The sequence below is a fragment of the Acomys minous genome (genome assembly GCF_964271855.1).
Source record: "Acomys minous genome assembly, chromosome: 16".
NCBI classification, from domain to species: domain Eukaryota; kingdom Metazoa; phylum Chordata; class Mammalia; order Rodentia; family Muridae; genus Acomys; species Acomys minous.
The window spans coordinates 18,202,103-18,229,155 of record NC_140498.1 but is presented as its reverse complement, the minus strand read 5'-3'; the positions used below and the strand labels follow the sequence as shown (position 1 = coordinate 18,229,155).

General features: G+C 39.8%; 1 protein-coding gene across 3 annotated transcripts in view; it reads left to right on the top strand.

Moving 5' to 3' along the window:
• The window catches only part of AFF4 (ALF transcription elongation factor 4), a 72,340-nt gene that overhangs the window by 16,670 nt on the left and 28,617 nt on the right, over nt 1-27,053 (top strand). For 2 of the 3 annotated variants that reach the window (XM_084762416.1, XM_084762417.1), the window contains exons 2-7: nt 5,095-5,221; nt 9,465-10,244; nt 10,731-10,775; nt 17,002-17,088; nt 24,131-24,167; nt 26,707-26,755. In XM_084762416.1, coding sequence (XP_084618542.1) covers nt 5,099-5,221; nt 9,465-10,244; nt 10,731-10,775; nt 17,002-17,088; nt 24,131-24,167; nt 26,707-26,755 — 1,121 coding nt within the window. In that variant the 5' untranslated portion in view covers nt 5,095-5,098. The remainder of the gene's footprint in view (nt 1-5,094; nt 5,222-9,464; nt 10,245-10,730; nt 10,776-17,001; nt 17,089-24,130; nt 24,168-26,706; nt 26,756-27,053) is intronic. The other variant, XM_084762418.1, reaches the window with a different exon arrangement.

Below are 27,053 nucleotides of genomic sequence, written 5' to 3'. Positions count from 1 at the left end.
GTATCCTTTTCAGCCTGGCATGATGATGTGCGCCTGTAATCCCGGCACTCAGGGAGGTAGAGGCAGGTGGATCACTGTGAGTTTGAGGCCAGCCTGGTCTACAAAGTGAGTCCAGAACAGCCAGGGCCACACAGAGAAACCCATTGCTACATACTGTGATCTCCTCAGTTCCTGACTTCTAACTTCATCACAGTATGGTTAGAGAGCACACTTTATTTATTTATTTATTTATTTATTTTTCAGTTTATTGAGACTTGTTTTATTGTTTGACATGTAGTTCTGTACTGGAAAATGGTCTATGTGTGTGTGAGGAGAATGAGTGTTCTTTTGTTGAAGTGTTGTTTAGTAACCATTAGATTCAGTTGGCTTATATGGTGTTAGTTCAATATAGCAGTTCCTGGGAGTTTGCAATGTTTGTTCTCCTCATGACCTTTTTGGTTTTTCTTTTTTCTTTTTCTTGTTTTGGTGTTTTGAAACAGGGTTTCTCAGTGTAGCCTTGGCTGTCTTGGACTCGCTTTTGCACTGCCTCTTCTCTCCTAGTGCTGGGATTATAGGCATGTGCCACTGTGCTCAGCTCCATTTTGGTTTTTTTGAGACAGGGTTTCTCTGTTTTAGCCCTGGCTGTCCTGGACACTCTTTGTAGCCCAGACTGGCCTAGAACTCACAGAGATCTGGTTGCCTCTGCCACCTGAGTGCTGGGCCATCACACCTGGCAACATTCATTTTTTGATAGGGCTAGTATATTTCAGTAGTAAGAGACCAAAGTTGTTTCAGATAGTTTTAAGTTTAAGCAGAAGGATTTGGGATCCTAAATTACTTTGAAAGGTTAATGTAGCTAGTCTTTTGTAATTTGTGGGTTTTTTTTTTTCACCCTTTATCCTCCTTCCACCTCCACTCCCAAATTTCACCCCTATCACCAGACAGGAGAGAAAGAAGGAGAGAGGAGAGGGAGAGGGAGAGATCATTGAATCTAATTTCTTTCTTCTTGTTTCTTCTTTGAGCTTGCCGCTAACAAACCCCTGAACGATGACCAACCACCAACCCCACCTATGGGCTCTAGCATTTATATTCAACAAAGTCCCACAATACCAAATCCCCACACAACTGCAGGAACTATGTGCAGCTATCAAAACCACACTCCTGCTAGAGTACCAGGCAAATCATAGTCAGCTGCTGTGAAGTAGCCTCTTATCACCACACCTGGGATTAAAAAGGAAACATATTCTCATAATATTTCTGAGCCAGGCGTGGTGGCGCACGCCTTTAATCCCAGCACTCGGAAGGCAGAGGCAGGCGGATCGCTGTGAGTTTGAGGCCAGCCTGGACTACAAAGCAAGTCCAGGACAGTCAAGGCTACACAGAGAAACCCTGTCTCGAAAAAACAAACAAGCAAAAAAATTTCTGTGTGTGTGGTGTTTTTTTTTTGTTTTTGTTTTTGTTTTTTGTTTTTTTTTTTGAGGCAAGATTTCTTTGTGTAGCCTTGGCTGTCCTAGACTCCCCTTGTAGATCAGGCTGGCCTTGAATTTACAGCAGTCTGCCTGCCTCTGCCTCCGAGTGCTGGGATTAAAGGCATGCACCCCATGCCCGGCTATTTCTGTGTGTTTTAAAGAAACCAAAAGTCTAGAATTTTCCCCACAGGTTTATTGGTCTAAAACTTATCAATAAGATCATCAGGACAGAAGAAGAGGTGACAAACGATAGTAACCAAGGATTCTCCTTTAAAATAATATCCTTTCTTTACAAAGAAAAACAGGGGTCCTGGAGAATTAGCTCAGTGGTTGTCTGTTCTTCCAAAGGACCTGGGTTCAATTCTCAACATCCATATGGTGTCTCACAGCTGTCTGTAAGTCCAGGTCCAGGAGGATCTAAGACATACATGCAGGAAGAACACTCATACACATAAAGCAAACAAACAAACAGACAAACAAAACAGGCAGTGGTGGTATACACTTTTAATCCCAGCACTTGGGAGGCAGAGGCAGGTGGATCTTTGAGTTTGAAGCCAACCTGGTCTACAGAGCAAGTTCCAGGACAGCCAGGGCTACACCACAGAGAAACCTTTCTTGAAAAACAAAAACAAAAAAACACACAAAAAGAGGCGAGTTTTTTTTCCTTAATATATTTTTGAGTTGTTTTAATGCTGTTTGATATATAACATTAAGTCTTTTTCCTTTTCTTTCTTTATTTTTAATTTTTACATTTTCTGACCTATGTTTTTTGTTTTTGGTTATGAGGATAAAACTCCAACCGATGAGCTTGCACTCCACTGATGACTTCCACCCTAGCGTTATCTTTCAGGATTTGAGTTTAGAAAATTGGTAGTTACCATGTCCCTTAGACTCTAAATAGCTTTGTATTTTGGCAGCACCTTAATTCAAGAGTCCCAATTGAAATTTGATTGTTAATATAATAATACTTATTAATTTATCCAAATATGCTAAAGGATTTCTTTTGGTTTTATCCTCTGACTAAAGTATAAATGTTTATGGTATTCATTAGAGAAAAATTAAAATAATTTGTATGGTTCTATAGAATGATAGGTATTAGGGAAACTAAAGAAAACAATAGTATTTTTGTGTACTACAGTAGGTTGTATATTAGCTACACTAGAATATTATACACACATGTAAGAAACAACCTAAGGGCCAGGGAGATGGCTCAGCAGGTAAAAGCATTTATTCCCAAACTTGACACTTTAAGGATAATCTCTGGAACCCACACAATAGGAGAGAACTGACTTCTGTAAGTTGTCCTCTAATCTCCGCACGTCACAGTACATGTGTGCTTGTGTGTTTAAAAAAAAGCTTGTGTTTAAAAAGAAACAACTTGCCTCTTTTCCTCTGGTGAGCCCCTGAAGAGTCTATTGTCACCACTGACAACTGCACCGCCTAGTGTCACCAGTATTATAAGAACTTTTGCTGAAGGGTCCCTGATGCTAAGATCTGCATCTTGGGACAGAAGGCAAAAGTTGATGAATTTCTACTTTGTGGGCACATGGTGTCAGGTGAATGTGAGCAACTCTATTCTGAAGCCCTGGAGGTTGCCCCTATTTGTGCCAACAAATACACAGTGAAGAGCTACGGCAAGGGTGGCTTTCATATTCAAGTGAGGCTTCACCCTTTCCATATCACCAAATCAAGATGCTTTCTTGTACTGGGGCAGACGGGATCCAGACAAGTATGCATGGTACCTTTGGGAAGCCCCAGGGCACAGTGCCTGGGTTCACATTGGCCAGGCTATTGTGCTCATCCACCAAGCTGCAGAATAAGGGACCTGTGATTGAGCCTCTGCATAGAGCCAAGTTCAAGATCCCTGGCTACCAAGAGAGCCACATCTCAAAGAAGTAGGGCTTCACCAAGCTTAATACAGATGAATTTGAGAAGTGAGAAGGGGCTTATTCCTGATGGCTGTAAGGTCAAATATATCCCCAGTCAAGGACCCCTGGATAAATGATAAGCCCTGAATTCCTAAGGGATTTCACAGTGCTCTCCTGTACCCTACTATGTTCAGTAATAAATTTCACAGTCTGGAAAAAAAAAAAAAAAGAAAAGAAAGAAAGAAAAAGAAACAACTTGAATGCACATTTGAAACACTTATAATCTCTCTGTCCATTATTGTTCATGAATGTTTTGCCTGTGTGTATGTATGTACAGTGTATGCATGTTTAGTGTCTGAGTAGGCCAAAAGAGGGTGCCAGATCCCCTGAGCTGGAGTTAAGGACACTTGGGAAACATTGTGTGAGTTCTGGGCACTGAACCTTGGACTTACAGAACAGCAAGTGCTCCTAACCATAGAGCTTCCTCTTCAGTCTTAAATGATAAGTGTCTTCCTGGTCTGATGGAGCTCCAGTAGGCCAGGCTGGCCTTCAACTCAGAGATCCACCTGCCTCTGCCTCCTGAGTGCTGGGATTAAAGGCGAGTGCCATTGCTGCCCAGCTTAACTTCTGTTTTCTTGTTTGGTTTAAAATAGGTTCCACAGATATACACTGATTTCTCCTTTTGGCTGGGCTGTCTCTGTGTCTTTGTGTTACTGTCTCTCCTTCCTTCTTTCCTTCCCTTCCTTCCATCTTCCCTTTCTTTCTTTCTTTCTTTCTTTCTTTCTTTCTTTCTTCCTCTTTTGAAACAAAATCAAGATAAAAGCTTAATCTATATTTAACTTCAGGGAAACTAGCAGCAGAGATCCTGCTATTACTTACCTAGCATTTTATACTTACTTTCATTATTGTCAATTCAGACAAAAGTATCTACTGTTACAGATAAATAAGCTATTTCTCTTGGTTTATTCTAGTGACAATATAGTACTATCATGATTATAAAAATACCATTCCCATTTTCTCCATTTCTCCCCAAATACTTTTTCTTTTAGTTATACTTACTAACACATGCTAATTTTAAATTCTATCACTGAAAGCCTCAGTTTGCCACTTATTGAGGCATTAATTGAAATACTAATGTATTTAGAGCAGAAATGTCATTTTTTAGGGAGTCTAGAACAACAGCAAAGCTGAGGTCAAACTGCCATAAGGATGGACATCAAGGAAGCTGTGTTTGGGATAAAAAGAAATTGAGATAAGGTAGATGCAAAGTAGAGAAAAGAGCTCGACATGGGGTTTGGGTGGTAGATGGGAGTGGGTTATATGCCACAAAGATATTGCCAGTTAGCATTGTGAAGAAGAAATACTGAAAAATGGTTTAAGTAGGAAATCCTTTCCCTCTGAATGTACTCAGCTCACTTTCAGGTAGCAGAGTACTTGAAATATTGTCATGTTTGGGGCCGAGAAATTGAAGAATGCTTGCCTAGAATGTGTGAGGCCCTGGGTTCAATTCCTAGCACTGAAAAAAAAAAAAAAAAAGAAATGGTTTTGATGGAGTAGTGGTTTCTCATATTCTAGCTAATGTTTTCTCCCTGGGCGACTGGAAAATGATATTGCTACTAGTTGCTAAAACCAGTGCCAGAATCCCACTTGAGCACAAGGGCCTGTTAACTGTTCAGATTTATAGAAGTTGAAATCTCCATTTGGAGTATTAAATTGACAGTCAGTACAGAATGTTAAATTTTTATTTTTGTGATGTAAAAATTGTGCTTCTTTTATAGCAACATGAACCGTGAAGACCGGAATGTGCTGCGCATGAAAGAACGGGAAAGGCGGAATCAGGAAATCCAGCAGGGTGAAGACGCCTTCCCACCTAGCTCTCCTCTCTTTGCTGAGCCATACAAAGTTGTAAGTTATTTTTCATTACATGTTTTTTTCATTCTACTTACATGACATTGTGCTTTTTAAGTTTTAAAAATGTGTGTGTGTGTGTTTGCGTGTGCGTGCGTGCATGTGTGTGTGTGTGTGTGTGTGTGTGTGTGTGTGTTTTGCATGTATGCTCTCAGGCTCTGTAAGAGGCCAGTAGAGGATGTGAGATGCCATGCTGCTGGAGTTACAGGCAGCTTTTAGCCATCCTACGTGGGTGTTGGGAACCAAACTTAGGTGTTTTGGAAGAGCAGTACATGCTTTTAACCACTGAGTCATCCCAGTGCATGGCTTTAATTCAAGCATTCTGTGATGAGGGAGGCAGGCTGGCTCTCTTGAGTTCAAAGTGAGGCAGGGCTACATATAGAAACCCTGTCTCAAAAGATGAAAAAAAATTTTTTTCAGCGAGTCTATATTATCTACTGTTTATTTGGTATTTTATGTCCTTTAAAAAAAAAAAGATGTATTTGTTATTTATACAGTATTCTGCCTGAATACGCACCTGCCTGCCTCAGGAAGGCACCAGATCTCATTACAGATGGTTGTGAGCCACCATGTGGTTGCTGGGAATTGAACACAGGACCTCTAGAAGAGCAGATGATGCTCTTAACCTCTAAGCCATCTCTCTACCCTAGTATTCTGTATTCTTTGGTTATAACATCAATCAAAGGAGACTTTCACGGATGCTGTGTTTCTCCTTGTTTTTTTTTTTTTTTTGGCTTTGCTTATTTAGTAAATCTCATTGACTGTTAGTAAGTTGGAATGTTTCTTATGTATGTTCATCTCTGTTATCATAGAGTAAATTCTCTGATATTTCTTTTAATGTATTTAATCATTACCAGTTACATTGGAGCATGTTGTTGGAGGCATTCAGTAAATTGAAAAAGGGCTGAAGAGATGGCTCAGCAGTTAAGAGCATTTCATTTGTTCCTTTTGTAGGGGACCCAGGTTTTGTAAGGGACCCAGGTTTAATTCTCACCACTCACATGGAGGTTCATAATCATCTATAACTCCATTTTATCTGATATCCTCTTTTGCTTTTTGAGACAGGGTTTCTCTGTAGCTCCAGCTGTTCTAGACTCACTCTGCAGACCAGGCTGGCCTTGAACTCACAGCGACCTGCCTGCCTCTGCCTCCCTGAGTGCTGGGATTACAGGCGTGCGCCACCACCACTGCTTAGCCAGCTATTCTCTTCTGACCTCTGCTGACACCAGGCACACATGTGGTGTGAATTCTAACATGTAAATAAAACACATAAAATGAATAAATGAATAAATTTGATTTTATTTGTTCAGTGTTTTGTTTTGAGATAGGGTCTCTTTACATATCCCTGTCTGTCTGTCATGGAACTCATTACATAGAATAAATCTTTTTAAAAATTAAGAAAAATAAATTGAACCAATTGGTATCTTAATGTTTTAAAACTTTTGTTTGTTTTTAGTTATGTGTATGAGTGTTGATACTTTGTGTATGTCTGTGTTCTACATGTGTGCAGTGCTAGAAGATGCCAGAAGAGAGCATCAGATTCTCTGGGACAGGAGTTATAGACAACTATAAATCGCCATGTAGGTGCTGAGAATTGAACTCTGGTCCTTTGAAAGAGCAACTAAGTACTCCTTGAGCCATCTCTCCATCTCCAACTGCTTTTTTGTTGTTGTTGTTGTTGTTTTTGGTTTCTCTGTGTAACCTTGGGTGTCCTGGACTCACTTTGTAGACCAGGCTGGCCTCAAACTCATAGTGATCCGCCTGCTACTGCCTCTTGAGTGCTGAGATTGTAGGTGTGGCCACTGTGCCCTGCCCCAGTTGCTATTTTTTTAATTACTATCACTCTCCTTAATTTGAGATTGCTATAAAAGAACACTAAGTGTTAACAATTTTCATGACTCTGATGTAGCTTTAGTGGTGAATGTCTTTCTAGCATTTCATTTGCCTTTACGTTTCATTTCAGCAGTTGTTTAAACTTTAAGCTTAAGCTATGCATAATAGTAGCTTTAATACTTACTATATATTATGACAATAATGGATTACTGGTTTATATTAAGAGTTCAAAAAAGATATTTAATCTTATTTTTCTTTCTTTCTTTCTTCCTTTCTTTTTTTTTCCCCCCCACTGTTTTTTGTTTTGTTTTCAAGACAGGATTTCTTTTTGTATCCCTAGCAGTCCTAGTACACACTTTGGCTTTGAACCCAGAGATCTAGCCTCTTTTCTCTGCCTCCCAACTGCTGGGACTTAAAGGCATGAGCCACCACCACCCTACCCTGTTTGATTTTATTTTTCTTATGAAATATTGACAGTTGGGCTGGAGAGATGGTTCAGTGGTTAAGAACACTTAGTGCTCTTGCAGAGGACCTGGACTCAATTCCTAATATCCATATGATGGTTCACAACCATTAGTAACTCTAGTTTCAAGGGATCTGACTCCCTTTTAGGACCCCCCTCTTTTGACTTCTGAAGCACATACTTACTATACATAAATTCAGAAAGAAAAGAAATATTGGTTGTAAGCTGAGTGTGGTGGTACACGCCTTTAATCCCAGCACTCAAGAAGGCAAAGGCAAGGGCACTGGAGAGATGGCTCAGACGTTAAGAGTACTCACTGCCTGTTCTTCCAAAGGTCCTGAGTTCAATTCCCAGCAATCACATGGTGGCTCACAACCATCAATAATGAGATCTGGTGCCCTCTCCTGGTGTGCAGGTATACATGCAGGCAAAACACTGTATACTTAATAACTAAATAAATCTTTAAAAAAAAAAAAAAAGGAGGCAGAGGCAGGTGGATCTTTGTGTGTTCGAGGCCAACGTGATCTACAAAGCAAGTCCAGGACAGCCAAGGCTACACAGAGAAAACCTGTTTTCAAAAACAAAACAAACAAACAATAAAAAAGAAATATTGATTGTAACAACATACCCTTTTGTATGGTATATATATATAGAAACCCTTTATGCACTATATAAAGCCATATATCTAGAGCTTTTTAAGGATATTCCAATTTAAAAACAGGCACATTGACATTTATTTGAATGTAACACTAAGCCTTTAGTAATTTGGGATCATGGATTAAATCAGAGATTAAAAGCTTTTTATTTTTATTTCTATTTATTTTTTTCAGGATAGGGCTTCTCTGTGTAGCCCTGACTTCCTGGGACTCACCAGGAAGACCACACTAGCCTTGAACTCATTGACACCTGCCTGCCTCTGCCTCCCTATTTGCTGGGATTAAAGGCGTTCAATACATTTGAAACAAATCAAGCGAGTTTCCTTGAGTCTTGAATCACGCTACTATTCATAATTATAAAATGAGACTTGTTTTCTGATGTGGATATTTTAGGTGAATAGCCACATGATTCTCTTGATCCATTAATAAGATCACAGATTTTCAAGCAATCTAAAGTTGTTATTAATATTTTTCAATCTCAAACTAAATAGTGGTAGTTCAGTTGGGTTTTTGTTTGTTTGTTTTTTGTTTTCTCTTTTGACTATGGCATGTCTTGTTTTCCAGGCCTAAAACTCACTATGTGGCCCAGGGATGACCTTGAACTTGTGATCCTCCCTGCTGGGAATATGTTACTAAGTCAGTTTACGTGTTGCTTGAGATTAAAGTCAGGGCTTCATCCATGTCATGCAAGCATTCCGCTGCCTGAGCTACATCCCCAGTCTGATTATTTAGTCATGGTTTCTTTTTTAATGTACTCTGTAGATGTTCTTTTGTATTTTAGCATAGTTATCTTCATATGCTTTGTGATTTTTTTTTCCTTTGCTTTTTCCTTTGCTTTTTCAATACAGGGTTTCTCTGTGTAGCCTTGGCTGTCCTGGACTCACTTTGTAGACCAGGCTGGCTTTGAACTCACAGTGATTCACCTGCTTCTGCCTCCTGAGTGCTGGGATTAAAGGCATGCACCACCACACCTGGCCTTTGTGAGTTGTTTTTCCAGATACTTTTCACTGTGAGAAATATATTTGTGGACTGAGAGTATGTGGTAGAATCAGTGGTAGAGTGTTTACCTAGCATGTGAGAGGTTCTAGTTTGTTGTTTTGGGGTGTGTGTGTGTGTGTGTGTGTGTGTGTCTGTGTATTTATTTGTAGATGTTAACTTCAATATAAAAGTGAGACCTATCTTTAAAAACACCTCTTCACTCTGAGGGCTATAAAGGGAGCTTGGAAAACTATTTTGCTTCACATTATACTAATTACAGTATATTTTTCTTTTTCTTTCTTTTTTGTAGACTAGCAAAGAGGATAAGTTATCAAGTCGTATCCAGAGTATGCTTGGAAACTACGATGAGATGAAGGATTACATAGGAGACAGATCTATACCAAAGCTTGTTGCAATTCCCAAGCCTGCAGTACCAACGACAACAGACGAGAAAGCAAACCCAAATTTTTTTGAACAGAGACATGGGGGCTCTCATCAGAGTAGCAAATGGACTCCTGTAGGACCTGCACCCAGCACTTCTCAGTCTCAGAAACGGTCTTCTGGCTTGCAGAGTGGACACAGCAGCCAGCGGACAAGTGCAAGCAGTAGTGGCACTAGTAGTAGTGGCCAGAGGCATGACCGTGACTCATATAGCAGTAGCCGGAAAAAAGGCCAGCATGGGTCAGAGCACTCCAAGTCACGGTCCTCAAGCCCTGGAAAACCCCAGGCTGTTTCTTCGTTAAGTTCTAGCCATTCCAGGTCTCATGGGAATGATCACCATAGCAAGGAACATCAGCGCTCCAAGTCACCTCGGGACCCTGATGCCAGCTGGGATTCTCCTTCCCGTGTACCTTTTTCAAGTGGGCAGCATTCAAACCAGTCTTTCCCACCTTCTTTGATGTCAAAATCTAGTTCAATGTTACAGAAACCTACTGCCTATGTACGGCCCATGGATGGACAGGAGTCCGTGGAACCAAAGCTGTCCTCTGAGCCCTACAGCAGCCAGTCACATGGTAATAACATGACTGAGCTGAAGCCCAGCAGCAAAGCACATCTCACCAAGCTGAAAATACCTTCCCGACCCTTGGATGTAAGTCTCATACTTAGAGTGTTTAGCGTTGTGTCTGGATAAAATAATTCATAGAAATTTCAGTGAATTGGAACTGTCTCTTCGCCTACATAGTAAGAAATATATAAATTTAAAAGGTATAAAAAGAAAGGTTTAAAGAACAACTTGGGAGTTGGCCTCCCAAATGGATCCATAGAGCTATGCACTTCCCTTCTTGATAGTAGAGAAAATGTCATTCATCGTTTTTCTTTTCTTTTCTTTTCTTCCCCCCACCCCCCAAGACAGGGTTTCTCTCTGTAGCCCAGGCTGTCTTGAATTCTCTTTGTAGACCAGGCTGGCCTCGAACTCACAGCAGTTCATCTGCCTCTGTCTCCCGAGTGCTGGGATTAAAGGCATACCCCACCACACCTGGCTAATAATGTTTTTAATGTTTAGTAGGTAAGTTTAGTAAGATCTAACAACAAATTACTTGAAATCTAATGTCTGTTTCCTTTTCTCTTTCTTAAGGCATCAGTTTCTGGTGATGTAAGCTGTGTGGATGAAATACTTAAAGTAAGTTTCTTTTTAATCATTTTGACCTGTTATTTAATTATGATGCCTGTGTTATCAACTGTTTTATAGTTTTATTTCTTTTTTTCCCCCCAAAGATTTATTTCTGTATTATTTATATAGTATTCTACCCGCATTGTGCCTGCAGGCCAGAAGAGGGCATTAGATCATCACATTGTAGATGGTTATGAGCCACTATGTGGTTGCTGAGAATTGAACTCAGGACCTTTGGAAAAACAGCCAGTGCTCTTAACCTCTGAGCCATCTCTCCAGCCCTCTTAATTCTTAACACAGATTGCTTATATGTGTAACTTGATTATGTCATGTCCATTATAAATAACGCACTCTTCTGAAGTTCTAGTCATATGTTTACTGTTGCTAAGTAAAATAAATTCTACTTTTATCTTTGAAAAGACATAGAAATAAATATAACTGCATTTCTTTAGGCTTATCAGCTAATAATTTTAAAGACTGAAAATTCTCAGTAGTTACCAAGCCATTTTGGCAATAGTTTGGTTTGTAGCTCACCTGTCCATCCTGGTCAGGTATTTTACTGAAGCTGTCCTCTGAGTATTGATCTGGTGTATTTATTAGAAACACTTAAAAATCTGCCATGACAAGAAAGTTCATCCTCTGCTGGGAAGAAGGAAAGAGGAGTTAGTGAGTGAGCAACAGTGACTGCTTTTTGCTCCTAAGAGAAAAACATCAGTCACACATGATTTTTTTCTGTGTTTTGGAGCGCTTGAACTATTGTCTATACTTGGATTTTATGGCACATTCCTCTGAGACTACCTGTCTTGGCCTGCTTCCTATAACCTGTTGCCACTGTTTACTCTCCCATTCCTTCCTTTAGCTGCTATAATCTCCCTTTATCATTTTGCTGAACCTGTTTTTCTAATGTCCTCTTTGTCTTCTGCCTGGGATATAATGCATATAAGAACTCATGTTATTTTCTTTACTGTCTCTGCTGTTTATATATTTTTCCTCTGGGAAATTTTGTTTCTTCCTTGTTATTGTGCTTTGTTGTTTGATTTCTTGCTTACCTTTCCCACCTCTTTTGGTAGTATTGTGGATTCTCTTCTCTTTTCTAGCCTCTTCTTTTTCTTTTTACATTCTTACCTTGTCTACCATCCTTAGTTTTATCAGATAATTCAGTCTTTTTCTCCTCCTTGGTCTCCTATAGGTTTTGGCTTATGTCTCTTAGTTCTTTCCTTTTAATCCATTTGTCCATGCTTATACATGTAGAGTTTTTACTCTCTGTTAATTTCTTCCATATACTCTGTTTAACTATGAAAATCTTAGTTCTTTCTGTTTCTGCCAACTCAGTACTTAAGTAGTTTTAAAAATCCTCACTTGAGCCGGGCGTGGTGGCACACGCCTTTAATCCCAGCACTTGAGAGGCAGAGGTAGGCAGATTGCTGTGAGTTTGAGGCCAGCCTGGTCTACAAAGAGAGGTTAGGACAGCCAAGGCTACATAGAGAAACCCTGCCTCAAAAAAAAAAAAATCCTCACTTGGGCCAATCATATCACTTAGCAGGAAAAAGTGCTTTTCATACCAGCCTGATGACCTAATTCAGCCTCCAGATCCCATAGTAGAAAGAGCTGACTCCCAGAAGTTGTCTCATGGCCTCTATCTACATGGCACTCTTTGACTTTTGATTTGTGTCATGGCTGCATGACCACACGCCCACGTCGTCATCGTTGTCGTTGTCGTCGTCGTCGTCGTCGTAGTCGTTGCAGAGGAGGTGGTGGTGGTGTAGTCCTGGCTGTCCTGGATCTCACTCTGCAGATCAGGCTAGCCCAGAACTCACAGAGATCCATCTGCCTTTGCCTCCTGAGTGCTGGGTTTAAAGATGTGCACCACCACTGCTCAGCTCATATCATAGTAGTAATAACAATAAACCTTAGGACAGTCTTAATTTTTTGTTTTTGTTTTTGTTTTTGTTTTCCAAGACAGGGTTTCTCTGTGTAGCTTTGGATGTCCTGAACTCACTTTGTAAACCAGGCTGTCTTTGAACTCACAGAGATCCACTTGCCTCTGCCTCCCAAGTGCTGGGAATTAAAGGTGTGTGCCACCACGCCCAGTTAGTCTTAATTATTTTTGTTTCTGCCTTTAAAATATCTCAGCTGTTTTTATTTTAAAGATTTATTTATTTAGTTTATGTACATACGAGAGCTCTGCCTGCATGTACACCTGCAGGCCAGAAGAGGGCACCAGATCACATTATAGATGGTTGTGAGCCACATGTGATGCTGGAAATTAAACTCAGGACCTCTGGAAGAGCAGCCATCTCTCCAGCCCGCAGCTGTCTTTTTATGTTGCTTAAAGTCTTCACTTTAGTCCCTGGCCTTCATAACAACTTTTTTGCTGTAAGTATTCAGTGGCTCCCTAAGAGAGACTGAGATGGCTAAGACCACTGTTGAAAGGAAGAGTTAAACATCCCAGATACCCCATAGCCAGCCCTCAGCTCTCCTGCTGAAGAGCACTGACCACTTTTGCCAAACTAGTTTTCCTAAGCCATACTTTTTCTTTTTAAAAAATAGGCTTTCTTTTTTTTTTTTTTGGTTTTTCGAGACAGGGTTTCTCTATGTAGCCTTGGCTGTCCTGGACTCACTTTGTAGACCAGGCTGGCCTCGAACTCACAGCGATCCGCCTGCCTCTGCCTCCTGAGTGCTGGGATTAAAGGCGTGCGCCACCACGCCCGGCTAAAATAGGCTTTCTTATAGCGGAGGCTGGCTTTGAGGTTCTGCCCTCCTGCCTCACCTTCCAAGCACTGTTATTAGAGACTTGCGATTCCACATTGGGTTTTATCGCTTCCTTAAAGTAAAACTTTTTTTGTGTGTGTGTGCGCACATGGCACAAATGTTTATTGGTGGAGAGGCATCAGTCCTTCCTGACTGCTGCCTTCCTTATGGCTGCTAGCACGATGCTAAGCTCCTCCTGCTTCCTCTTGGCCCGGATGTGCGTGCCCACTCTCTCTTCTTGATGAACTTGAGCACGCTTCTCCTTGGACACCTTGAGCAACTCCATGGCTTGCAGCTCATAGGATGCAAAGCTGCACACATCCTTGGTCATGTCCTGCATGAACTTGGTGTGCTTGGCAAGGCGCCCACAGCACCTGCTGTCCCTAAGCATCCTGACAGTCTTCATCACCTTGTGGCCTTCGTTGAGGCCCATGGCCATGGGGTAGCACAGGGCTATGCTGCTGCTCTCAGATGGCGGAAGTAAAGTAAAACTTTTTGGACCACTTTCCTACTTTCTCGATAATAGTTATTACATAATTACCTTCTATAGAATCCCAGGGAAACCTTTCTTCTTCCTGTGTCAGGCCACAGTAAAAACTCTTCATTTTCAATCTCTTAGAGTATTTCTCCCTCTTCCCTCTCATCTTCTCCCTCCCTGCCTCTCTTGCTGCCTCAACTTATTTATTTACTGAGTGTTTTGTCTGCGTGTACGTCTGTGCACTATGTGTATGTGTCGCCCAAAGAGGTCACATCCCATCCCTTGGAGTTGGAGTTACCAACAGTTGTTAGTTGCTGTATAAGTAGGTGCTGAAAATGGAACCCAGGTACTTTGGAAGAACAGCCAGTGCTTAACCACTGAGCCATCTCTTTAGCCCCGAGCATTCACTTTTTTGGGGGGGGGGGGGAACAGACAGACAGACACACACACACACACAATGTCTAGTGCAATAGAAATGCTCATATGTATGTATTTTGTTATAGTTGGTTGTTTAGGGGGTTTTGTTTTGTTTGGCTGATTGTTCAGTTTGTGTGTGTATGCGCGCCTTTTCCCCTGAAGTTTTAGCAGTATATGGAACTTTAGTGCCTGGAAGACTTTGTCTCTTTATTTTCTATGTATGAACTTGACATATGACCTTGAGTGTTTTAATGCTCAGCCAGGTTGGTTGTTGAAAAAATTAATAGTTGAGTACATTTTAGTATTTGTTTTTCAAGATGCCAGTACTGAAAACCTGAGGTGCAGAAGTTACCATGTTCCTTTTGTAGATTTTTGTTTTCATTCAACTTGTAATCACACTGTTTCTAGGAACTCTATTATAAATATAGAGGGAAGGGGCTGGAGAGATGGCTCAGTGGTTAAGAGCACTGCCTGCTCTTCCGGGGGGACCCGGGTTGGATTCCCAGCACCCGCATGGCAGCTCATGGCTGTCTTTGACTCCAGGATCTGACACCCTCACACCAGCACACATAGATTAAATAAAATATTAAAAAAATAAATAAATAAAAATAAATATAGAGGGAAAATCTGTCAAAAAATAATGTTTATTGAAAAAATACACTTGTCAGTAGTTCACTTCTTATGTGCCAAGTGCTAGCATTGTGACAGAGTATCATGTATCATGTAGTCGTGACACTATTTAAGCTTACCTTCTAGAGCTGAGTATAGGAAACAATACGGGTATTTTAAAAGGATAGAGAACAACTACATGAAAGTGGCTAGTGCTTTTTTGTTGTTGCTATTGTTTTTTGGTTTTTCTCATTTTTATTAGTTCCTTGAGAATGTTATATAATGTATTTTGATCATTTTCACTTCCCAACTTCTTGCAACTCTACTATCCTACCCACCCAACTCTATGTCCCTTTTTTCTCAGCAAGTACGGTTTGTGCTGCCCATACACTCTTGGATATGTGACCATCCACTGGAGTTTGGCTGACCTACCAAGGGCCACACCCTTAAGGAAAACAGACTCTCCCTTTTCCAGCAACTAGATCTGTTGTCAGCTCTTCAGCTAGGGGTGGGACTTTGTACCTCCCTCCTTCTCTGCACGTGCGAGTGGCTGCTTTAAGAAGTTCTAGTAGACACTCAACTGCCCTGTCTCTTCCTCCTTCTGTCATTCTGTTGCCCAAGGGTAGCCACTGTTAAGCATCCAGAGGCTTCACTTTTCATACATATTTACTAGAGCGTAGACTATGATTTATTTGTGTCTGAAAATAATAGACTGTGTACATCACTTCATATCATAATTGAATTTCTCATTTTAATATCTGTCTGGTGTTCCATTGTATGATGTCTGCTAAGTTGTTTAATCAGTACTGTATTGCTGAATACCAGAGTTGTTAACATTTTTTTATCTATGGGTCTTTGGAATCTTTATGTAATTTTAATGTATCTTTCTATAGCCACAGTATAAATTTCTGAGAGTCACTTCTAGTTTATATGATGTCTAAGTTTTAACAAAACGCTGGAAATGAAATATACCCTTATTCTAATGGAAACTTCTCTTCCTTGATCCTCTGACATACACATGGTTGCCCTTTTTCCTCTCTTAGAGAGGGTGTCATTAGCCTGGACTGCCTGAGCTCTTCCTCTCAAGAACTGACGTTAGCGGCCCATGTTATCATGCCTAGCTGTTTATAGCACCATTAGATAGACATTAATTGGAGTCAGACCCAGAGTCTGCCTTACCTACTTTTTTCCTAATATGCTTTTGAAATCTCTCTTTTGATTTCTTCATATGACCAAAATTTTCACTCAGCTTTTAGACTCTGTAATCAGACTTCCTACACTGAAATTCTATGTCCATTATTTACTAAGCGTGCAACCTTGAATAAATAATGTTGACTTTGTGCTTCAGTTTCATCTTACAGTTAGAATAATAATATCTATCTCATGGCTTGAAGAAATGATTGACAAGCAAAACATTTAGCATAGTTTCTAATCCATTAATGCTAAAGATTAATGTTGGCTGTTTTCCATATTGTTCCTCCCATCTTCATAGCAAGATTTTTTTTTTTTAAGGAGCATTCCATAGTTGTGTTTGTTTGGCATAGTGGGTCATTTCCACCATGGGGTGGGTCTAGTCCAGCTCTCAGGAGGCAGAGGCAGGAGGATCAGCACAAATTGAAGGCTTGTCTGGTCTACATAGCAAGCTAAAGGAGACTGGACTACAGAATGAGATTGTGTTTCAAAAAAACAAGCACAAGTCAGAACTTGTATTTCATTCCAGGCTGATTTCTGTTACCTCTCTACGGATTTTTATCATTCTACCTATATACCTTTAAAGTCAGAGAAAATTTAGTATTCCCACTCCTTTGCCAGCCCTACTGCCTGCATACAGTTGTGCCTTATTAATACTTATTGGCTCACTATGTATAGTTTTAGAGGATTAATCATAAAACCAGTATTTCTAAGTAAAATCTGGTTTTTAGCTGTATAGATTTGTAACCTTGTCCTGGTTGAAAACAAACTGTAATAATTACGTTTCAGGAGATGACGCATTCATGGCCTCCCCCTCTAACGGCTATTCATACACCATGCAAAACAGAACCTTCCAAATTTCCTTTTCCAACTAAGGTAAGTAAATAAAATGTGTCTTTGATGTAAGAAAACTCTAAATGGCTCAATTAAACTTCATGAGTTCAAAATTGCCATTCCCTAAGGGGAAACTCAACCAATCAATTAATCAATCAGTAAATTTAAGTAGTATGATTTCTATGAAGAAATTTAAAATAATGATAGAATTGAGAGCATCTTGGACTAAAAGGTACTTAAGAAAATTTGGAAGGCAATATGGGGAGAAGTTTTTTTTTTTAAGGCATTGATGTTTATTTTTATTGCAAATTCATGGTATTCTAGACTGAAGGTGGCTAGGGCTATTCATTCAGGTTATTTTCTGAGGAGCCTCAGAACCTAGCCACAAATACATTTACATCTTATGAGAAGCCCCTATCCAGCCATCTAAACTCTACAGATTAATTTCTTAAACATTAATTTATACTCACACAAACAATACAAAAATACAAGGCTGGATGTGGGAGCTCCTGCTTCTAATACCCAGAACTAAGGATTCAAAGACAGGAGGTCAGGAGTTTAAGGCCAGTCTGGCTACATTTTCAGAATTCAAAAATCTCCAACCCCCACCCTGCCCAAACAACCAGACAAAAATGCATTCCTGTGTGAAAGTTTCTTCTAGACTCCTAATACCAGCTCTTCCCCATTCTTGTTCTCTAGTTTATTCAGTCCCATGTGTCTTTGCAAGCCTTGTCATAGCATTTGCATGCATGTGCGCATCTCGTAAGTGTACACTCATTCCATATAGATGTTATTTCTGTACAGATAAATTGTTTTGTATCCTTAATCTGTGAGCAGTGGTCTTGGAGTCCTTTCCATGTTGTTTACTTAGGGGTATTTAATATCTTCTAAATTTATCTAAAGTATAAGTTATCTAATGTAGCCATTTCTCTTTAGTGTTTAAGTTACTATCACTTTTCGTGCTATAAACTTTTTTAATGCTTATGTGTATGTATGTATGTATGAAATGTGTGTAGTATGTGTGCATACGCTGTGAATCCTGGGTTTACAGGCATGTGCCACCACGCCCAGCTATAAGTTTGCATTTAAACAAAGCATTGCAAATTTTAATATTTTTGTTTTAATTTGCTTCTTTTTATGTTTATTTTCTAGTGTTTTTATTTATTTATTTTTGTTGTAGAAGAGTTTATTAAATGAGCATGGGGGAGAGGTACGAGAGAGAGAGAGAGAGAGAGACAGACAGACAGACAGACAGAGAGACAGAGATAGGAGTGAGAAGAGAGGAAGAGTAAAAGTTTTTAAAAAATGCTTTATAGTTCTAAAGTATTTGGAAGATTTTCCACATTACTGATTTTTTTTTTTTTGATTAATTTCATTTTTGTCAGAAAGCATTCTTCATATAACTTGAATCATTATTTAGTGGCCCAGAATATTTCTTTTCTTTTCTTTCTCTCTCTCTTTTTTTTTTTTTTTTTTTTTTTTTTTTTGAGACAAGGTTTCTCTGTGTAGCATTGGCTGTCCTAAACTCCCTTTGTAGATCAAGTTGGCCTCGAATAAAAAACAAATAAAATATAAAAAAACGTTCATCGCACTAAGCAGTGGTTTGGGTATGGTAGTGCACACCTTTAATCCCAGCACTCAGAAGGCCAAGGCAGGCAGATCTCTGAGTTTGAGGCCAGCCTGGTCTACAGAAAAAACAAAAGCAAAAAACCCCAAAAACTCCAAAAAACCTTTCATTGCTATTTTAACAGTGGTATTTGAAAATAGCTCTATATAAAAGAATATTATTTTCATGTAAACAACCTCACAGCAAATGTTATAAATGGTGCTGGAATTTTGGTTTGGTGAGAAACTTCAACCAGACTCTGGAATGGGGTCTTTTTTTCCCTTCCCTTCCCATGACCCCTTAATTTTCTCTGTCTCCCTCTTCGCTCAGTCCTACCCTACTCATCATCTTTTATGTCCCAGACTGGCCTCAGACTCTGTGTAGCTAAGGATGACCTTGAAGGTTTGATTCTCTTGCCACTGTTTTCCAAGTTTTGGAATTGTGTGTCCCATCATGCCTGCCCTATTTTTTTCCTTTTTCTTTTTCTTTTTTTTTTCTAGAGACAGGGTTTCTCTACGTAGCCTTGGCTGTCCGGACTGGATTTATAGACCAGGCTGGCTTTGAACTTTGCCTGTCTCCACCTAGCCAAGTGCTGAGGTTAAAGGTGTGCACCACCATTCCCAGCTTGATGACAACTTTTTTGTTTGTTTGTTTTTTGTTACTGTTTTTGTCAAGACAGGGTTTTTCTGTAGTCATGGCTATTTTGGACTCACTTTGTAAACCAGGCTGGCCTCAAACTCACAGCAATCCACCTGCCTCTGCCTCCCAAGTGCTGGGATTAAAGGCATGCTCCACCACGCCTGGCTTAAAAAGATTTGTTTGTTTGTTTATTTATTTATTTATTTAATGTATATAAGTACTTTATACCTGGAGGCCAGAAGAGGGCACCAAATCTCATTATAGATTGTTGTGAGCCACCATATGGTTGCTGGGAATTGAACTCAGGACCTCTGGAAGAGCAGGTGGCAGGTACTCTTAACCTCTGAACCATTTCTTCAGCCTGATGACAACCTTTTTTTAAAAATAGATTTTTGTTTGTTTGCTTTTTGCACTGGAACTTCTTACTATGTAAAAATCCACCTGCCTGTGCTTCCCAAGTGCTAGTATTAAGGATATGCAATATCATGCCCGTCCACAGACCCTTTTAGTAGGAAGCTAGAGCACCGGGATTGCAGCAGCAGCAGACACACCGGCAGATGGTGAGAGTATGAAGGATTGCCTTTGGACGCACATTTCTATACATGGTACCAGACAAATAGGCTAGAAGCAGCATGTTATGTTGAGAGTGATTTTTACAAGGTAGAATGTTTAGTCATATTTATATGGTAAGCATAATATGTGGTGAAAAGTGGGAATCAACTGATAAATGGAAAAAGGATAGTAACCCTGGAAAAATTTAAAGCATTGAGATTTGGTGCAGAACTAGTAGATAATAGCCTTTGCATCTGAGCATAAATAGGTCATCTCTGTCACAGGAATGAAGCAGAGTACTTGAGTACACTTGGGATAGCATGTTAGGTTTTTCAGTTTAGTCTAGAAGGTATTGAAATGTGCTTCTGGGCTGACTTCTTAGCTGCTACTTTATTTACATTTTAAAATAAGGTAGGTTTTTGGTTTGATTTGGTTTGGTTTGGTTTGGTTTTTTGAGACAGGATTTCTCTGTATAATGGCCCTGGCTGTCCTGGAACTCTCTCTGTAGACTAGGCTGGCCTTGAACTCACGGAGATCTGCCTGTCTCTGCGTCCTGAGTGCTGGGATTAAAGGAGTGTGCCACCACACCCAGCTAAAAAGGTAGTTCTTAGCTTTTGTTAATCTAAAATTAATAATTTATTGACAATGTAATTTATCTATTTAGTATTACAGTTCAGTGTTTTGAGCACATTTATAGATATGTGCAGCTACCACCACAATTACAGATTATCTTTGTCACCTTTTTCATAAAGAAATTCCATGCTCTTTAACTATTTTCCCCTTACTTCTCTGTCCTAAATAAGTGGGATCTAATAATATGTGGTCTTTTATGGCTACAGACATATCTAATGAAGACTTCTATATTGTTAAGAAATGCTTACAACTCTGTAGAGTACAGATACCAATTCATTATCAAATAGGAATCTTCTATTCTGTGCGTTGTCTTTCCTCCTCCACTTCTTTTCTTCATATTTGGAAACAGTCTTGTTATAGAACCAGAACTCAGTCCTCCTGCCTCAGCCACTTGGCACTACAAATATATGTCATTCTTCTTCATGTTCTTGGTGTGTGTGTGTTGCGTGGTTCAAGTGACCTAGTCCAGGTCTTCTTCAGTGATAGGACTTTCACCACTGAGCCATATCCTTATCTACCTATTCATTTTGTTTCCTTTTTGACACAGTTTTAATTTGTAACCTAGATTGTACTGGAGCTCACTATGTAGCGCAGGCTAGCCTCAAGATTGAGACCCTCTTGTCTTAGACTCTTACGTGCTAGAATGACAGGCACATGCCACCAGTTCTGGATCTTTTCACATTCTTGATTGTGTCCTTGGAATCATAAAAGATTTTATTATTTTTATTTATTTGTTTTGTTTTTCAAGACAGGGTTTCTCTATGTAGCCTTGGCTTTCCTGGACTTGTTTTGTAGATGAGGCTGGTCTCGAGCTCACAACAATCTACTTGCCTCTGCCTCTCAGCGTGCGACGCTGTGCATGGCTGAAGGATCTTAATTTTAATGAAATCCGATTTATCTGGTTTTGTGTGTCTCTGATTCATTACCACAAGAATTCTCTGCTAAATGCAAAGTCCTTAAGATTTGGCACTATTGGCCGGGCGTGGTGGCACACACCTTTAATCCCAGCACTTGGGAGGCAGAGGCAGGTGGATCACTGTGAGTTCGAGGCCAGCCTGGTCTACAAAGCGAGTCCAGGACAGCCAAGGTTACGCAGAGAAACCTTGTCTCAAAAAACCAAAACCAAAACCAAAACCAAAAAAAAAAAAAAAAAAAAAAAAAAAAGATTTGGCACTATTTTCTTTATCTTAGCCTTTACATTAACTTCATTCTTTTGGCTGTGGCTCTTAGGTTGTCCTGACATAATTTGTTGAAAAGGTGTTTCTTCATTGAGTGGTTTTGGTACCCTTTTCGAAAATTAGTTGACTTCTTTTTTTAACAGCAAATATATATTTAGGGTTTTTTTTTTTTTTTTATTCTTTGGGTGCTCTTTTCCAGAAAATTCTGTCATTAAAGGAAGATTTTTAAGTAGGCTTTTTTATGGCTCTGTGTATAATTTTAGCATTATATCTTGTAGCATAGACTTACCCTGGAAAAACACTTTGTACATGAAGTTATTTGGAAAGTAGGGTTTCTGTTTTGCTGAAGTTTCTTAAGTGCCAGGTTCTATACTATCATAGAGCTTAAAAAAAAGTATGTGCTTGGTGTGGGGGAGACAGAGGCAGGAGCATCTCTGAATTTTAGGGCAGCCTGATCTCTAGAGTTTCAGACCAGCCTGTAGAGGAATTTAATTAAGAACATGGCTGCTCTGGCAAGATACCACATCCAAAAACCTTCTAGGTCTGTGTGATTTGGCTAGAATACAAACATGCCTTTACTACAGGAGAGAGAGGCAAACAGATCTGAGTTCAAGGCCAGACTGGTATAGAGCAAGTTTCAGGTAAAGAAAAGCTTAGGTCTTGGCATGGTGGTACATGCCTTTAGTCCCAAACAATGAAGGTAAAGTTTGTAGAAGGAAGCACCAGTGTTTGTAAGTGTTGTATATTGAGTGGCAGAAAAAGTGACAATTCAGAGAAAGATAGGACAGAATAGGACACACCCAACTCCCATGAGAAGAGAGGGGAAAGGGAAGCTACTTAGAGGGCAATGCAGAGGCAGGCGGGGAGGGGGCAGCAGTTTTACAGGGAGAGTTTTACAGAGAGAGGTTGAATGAGAGAACAAGCTAGACACAGGTAAAGACAGAACAAGCCAGAGACTGAGGAGCCAGAAAGTTAGAAAAGACTGCTGGCGTTAGTTTGAGGTCAAGCAGAGAAAGTCAGGGGTAAAGAGAGAAGCCAGACCGAATAAGTCAGCTAGGAGAGGAGTTTGAGCCAGAACAGCTGGCTTGAACCAGCCAGCCCAGAGCTCAGTTAAAACAAGGAAGGGTGAGCTTATTCAACAAGTCTCAGAGGCTGAAAACATTCTAGGCCTAGGTTAGCAGACAGTCAATAATCACAACTGAAGCAGGCAAATAAAAGTTCCTTTAATGCTGGGCATGGTGGCGCACACTTTTAATCCGAGCACTGGGAGGCAGAGGCAGGCAGATGGATGTGAGTTCTGGTCTACAAAGTGAATGCAGGACAGCCAAGGCTACACAGAGAAACCCTGTCTCGAAAAAACAAGTTCCTTTTATACCAGCCAGAGCTACATAATGAGACCCTATCTGAAAAGAACAACAAACAAGCAAATAATAAAAAGATGTATGTGACAGTTTCTTCTTCACAGTGCTATTGGTTTGTAAGAACCTGGGAACAGAAGGTCGGGAGTAAAGAGGCATGAAACACCTATGTGGAAGCTTATATATATGTATGTATGTATGTATACACATATATTAGTATATCTTAAATGTATTATAGATTGCACAGCTATTTTTAGCTAGTATTTATTTTTTTTTTTTGAGACAAGCTCTTGGGTAGCACAGGCTATCCTTGAACTCACAGTGTAGTTTAGGATACCCTTCAATTCCCAGTTTTTCAGCCTCTACCTCTGAAGTACTAGCATTATAGTTATGAGCCACAACAGTTGGTTTATACAGTTTTGGATATTGAACCCAGGATTCATGTATGCTAGACAAGTACTCTACCAATTGAGCTAAATCCCTAGCTCCTCTTCATCAAATTAACCCTTTTCTTTTTTTGTGTGTACTGGGGATTGAACCCAGGACCTTGAGTATAGTAAACAAATGCTGTCTACTACTTATTCACACCTGTAGCCCAAGCATTTTCTTAAGACCAAGAATTAAAGGTGTGTTTTTAGTTATAAGTGTGTGTGAGAGAGAGAGAGAGAGTGTGTGTGTGTGTGTGTGTGTGATATGCAGGTGGGCTCAGGTGCCCAAGAAGGCTATGAAAGGATATCTTATCCCTTGGAGCTGAAATTATGGTGGTTGTGCTCTGCCCGATATGGGTGCTAAGAACTGGATTCAGATCTTCAGCCAGAGCTTGCTTTTTACACTGAGACATTTGAGACATCTTTCTAGCCCCCAAACCAAGAATCTTGAAATTATTTGAAGTCTGTAGTCTCTGAATTAAATTATCAGTATCATGAGTTTTGTTGAAAAGAAATGGAGACTCTTGGTGGCTTCGTGCTATTGTTGTAATTATTGTTTAGATGGGGCCATTACTTTCTTCCAGTGTTCTTCTTAAAATGTTGAAGCATTTTAATCACTTGGAGTTTTTCCCACCATTGGATTTTCTCTCATACCATCATTTTGTATAACTTTATGTTCCTTTCTCTTAGGAGTCTCAGCAGTCTAACTTTGGCCCTGGAGAACAAAGTAAGTATTTCTTTTCTTGCTGGTTTTCAAATTAACCTATTTTATTGGGTATTTTATTCATACCACATCTTATACTACTTTTTAATAAGTTTTTACATGTCTTACCCTGATTTTATGATCTGATAAGTAACAAGCTGAGCTCAATCTTCAGAAAACTCAAGAATTGTATGTAGGTCATTGAAAATGAAAATAAGCTGGGCATGGTGGTGCACACCTTTATTCCCTGTCTGTACTTGGGAGACAGGCAGTCAGGGATCAATGAGTTCAAGGCCAGCCTGATCTACATAGTGAGTTCCAGGCCAGCCAGGGCTATGTAGAGAAACCCCATCTCAAACAAACAAACAAACAAACAACAAAAACAAAAATAAACTTATTTATTTGAACTAATAGTTGAAAGTTCATAAAATCAGCTTGATGGGCACCTTGTGAAGTCAAGAGCCTTTCTTCTGTCTTTCTATTTCCTTCACGGTATTGGTTTTGTGGTGATAAAACTATAGGCAGCAGCCAGGCGTTGAACCCCAGCACTTGGGAGGCAGGTTGATTGCTGTGAGTTTGAGGCTAGCCTGGACTACAAGTTCCAGGTCAGCGAGAGCTACACAGAGAAACCTTGTCTTGAAAGAAACAAAAACCAAGAACAATAAACTCTGGTAGGAATGGTCATGTTAGCACTGCCACAGGCGTGCTAGGCACTCTGTGTTTACTCTCCTCAGTCTTCTGGTCTGGATAAAAAGCCTGGTGTCCTCTGCAGCTTCACTTTCAATCTGCTCTTCACGTGTTAGAACTCTTGTGGATGATGACTGAAGAGATATGTGCAACCAAGAATGCACAGATTGATATTGGTGAGGTCAGGGCCAGTGCAGACGTCTGAGTGCTACCATGTAGCTCTGGAACAAAAAAGATAGTGCAGGAGCAGCAGTTAATGATAGAGAGTTATGCTGGTTTAAAAGTATTTGAAAAATGTAAATAAGATTCGACCTTTTGCTAGTTGGTGTGTGTGGTGTTTTTTTGTTTATTTGTTTTTGTTTTGTTTTGTTGTTTTGTTTTTGAGATAGGGTTTCTCTGTGTGTAGCCCTGGCTATCCAGAGATCCACCTGCTTCTACTTCCCAAGTGCTAGGATTAAAGGTGTGCGCCACCACGCCCGGCAAGACTTTATTTCTTTATGTTTACTTATTTATCATGTGTTTGAGGCATGGGAATGCCATAGTGCACATGTGGAGGTCAAACTTTAAATCTGTATGTCTATTTAGTTCTATCTTAGAGCTGTAGTTGTAGATAAATAGGTAAAAGGGAAGTGACTGTGAGTTTCTTAGTTTTGTTTGTTTGGTTTTTTGAGACAGGGTTTCTCTACATAGCCATGGCTGTCTTTTGAACTCACCCCCAGTAGACCAGGCTGCCCTCGAACTCAACAGAGATGTGCCTGCCCCTGCTTCCTGTGTGTTGGGATGTACCCATGTACCACCAGCCTGGGTATAATGGTGGTTTTTAAAGCGGGGTCTCACTATGTAGCCCAGACTGTCCTGCTACCCAGAGATCCTCCTGCTTCTGTCTCTTGAGTGCTAGGATTAAAGGCGTGTGCCACCACACCCAGTTTTGACATGATGATATGCCAAAAAAAGTTAGCTATAAGCCAAAATCTTTGTATTTTCTCTTAAGAATGTCTCCCCCTGACTTTCACTCCATCCTCATTTACTTCCCCAGTGTTTAATTATGGCAAATGGGATCATAACTTCATCTAGTATGTTATTTGTATTTTTCACTGGGTTTACTTTAAATGCTTGTCAGTATGCAATTCTAGTTTTTTCTTTCATAACATTAAAGTCATGTTACATGAAATAACTACAGTTATTTAATTAGGCTCTTACTAATGGAAACATATTTTATTTCCTAGCTTTTGTTGTCAAAGCTGTGCTATTATAATGCTGGATGTGGTGACACACACTTATAACCCTGACTCTGGGGCAGCTGAGACAGAAAGATTGCAAATTCAAGGCCAGTCCAGGCTCTACATTGTGAATTTGGGCCAGCCTGGCCTGTATAGTGAGAACATGTCTCCAAAAAATACAAAGTCATATTATTATAAACTTCAGGTCTATATGTATGTGTGAGTATCCTACAGATACTGGGTAGGTCTTTCATTGAACTAGATCAGTAGTAGGATAGTTACAATATTGAAATGGCAATGGAAATTCATGGTTTATAAGAATGTGTCTTAGCCAGGTGGTGGTTGTGCACACCTTGAATCCCAGCACTCAGGAAGCAGAGGCAGGTGGATTTCTATGAGTTTGAGGCCAGCTTGGTCTACAAAGTGAGTCCAGGATAGCCAAGGCTATCATAGAGAAACCCTGTATTGAAAAATAAAACAAACAAACAAACAAAAAAAAAAAAAAAGAAAAAAAGAAAGAAAAGAATGTCTTTTGTCCACCGTGTACAATGTATCTATTTTGATTCATATTTTTGAAGCTAGACATTTTGTGTAGATATTTTATAACCTAAATAATCAGTCTCAGTTGCTCACTTTTATATTTCTTTTTGTTTTAGAAAGATACAATGCTTCTGCTAAAACATCAAATGGACATCAGTCAAAATCGTAAGTTTATTGATCAATGAGTATCTTTTTTTTTCCCTAAAAGTTATCTATAATAGCTAGATCTTCTTATGCTAGAAATATTACCCTTTTGCTTTTTAAAGATTTAAATTACCATTTAATTTGTATGTGTATGGGAAGGCATGTGGAAGCCAGAGAACAACTTATAAGAGACACTCATTTGGTCCTAGAGATTAAGTTCTGGTGGTTGCATGTAATGGCAAGCATGTTTACCAACTGAGTCATCTCACTGAACTCTGGTTTTCAGTGTGAAACCAGAAGTTTTGTGCATGTTAAGCTC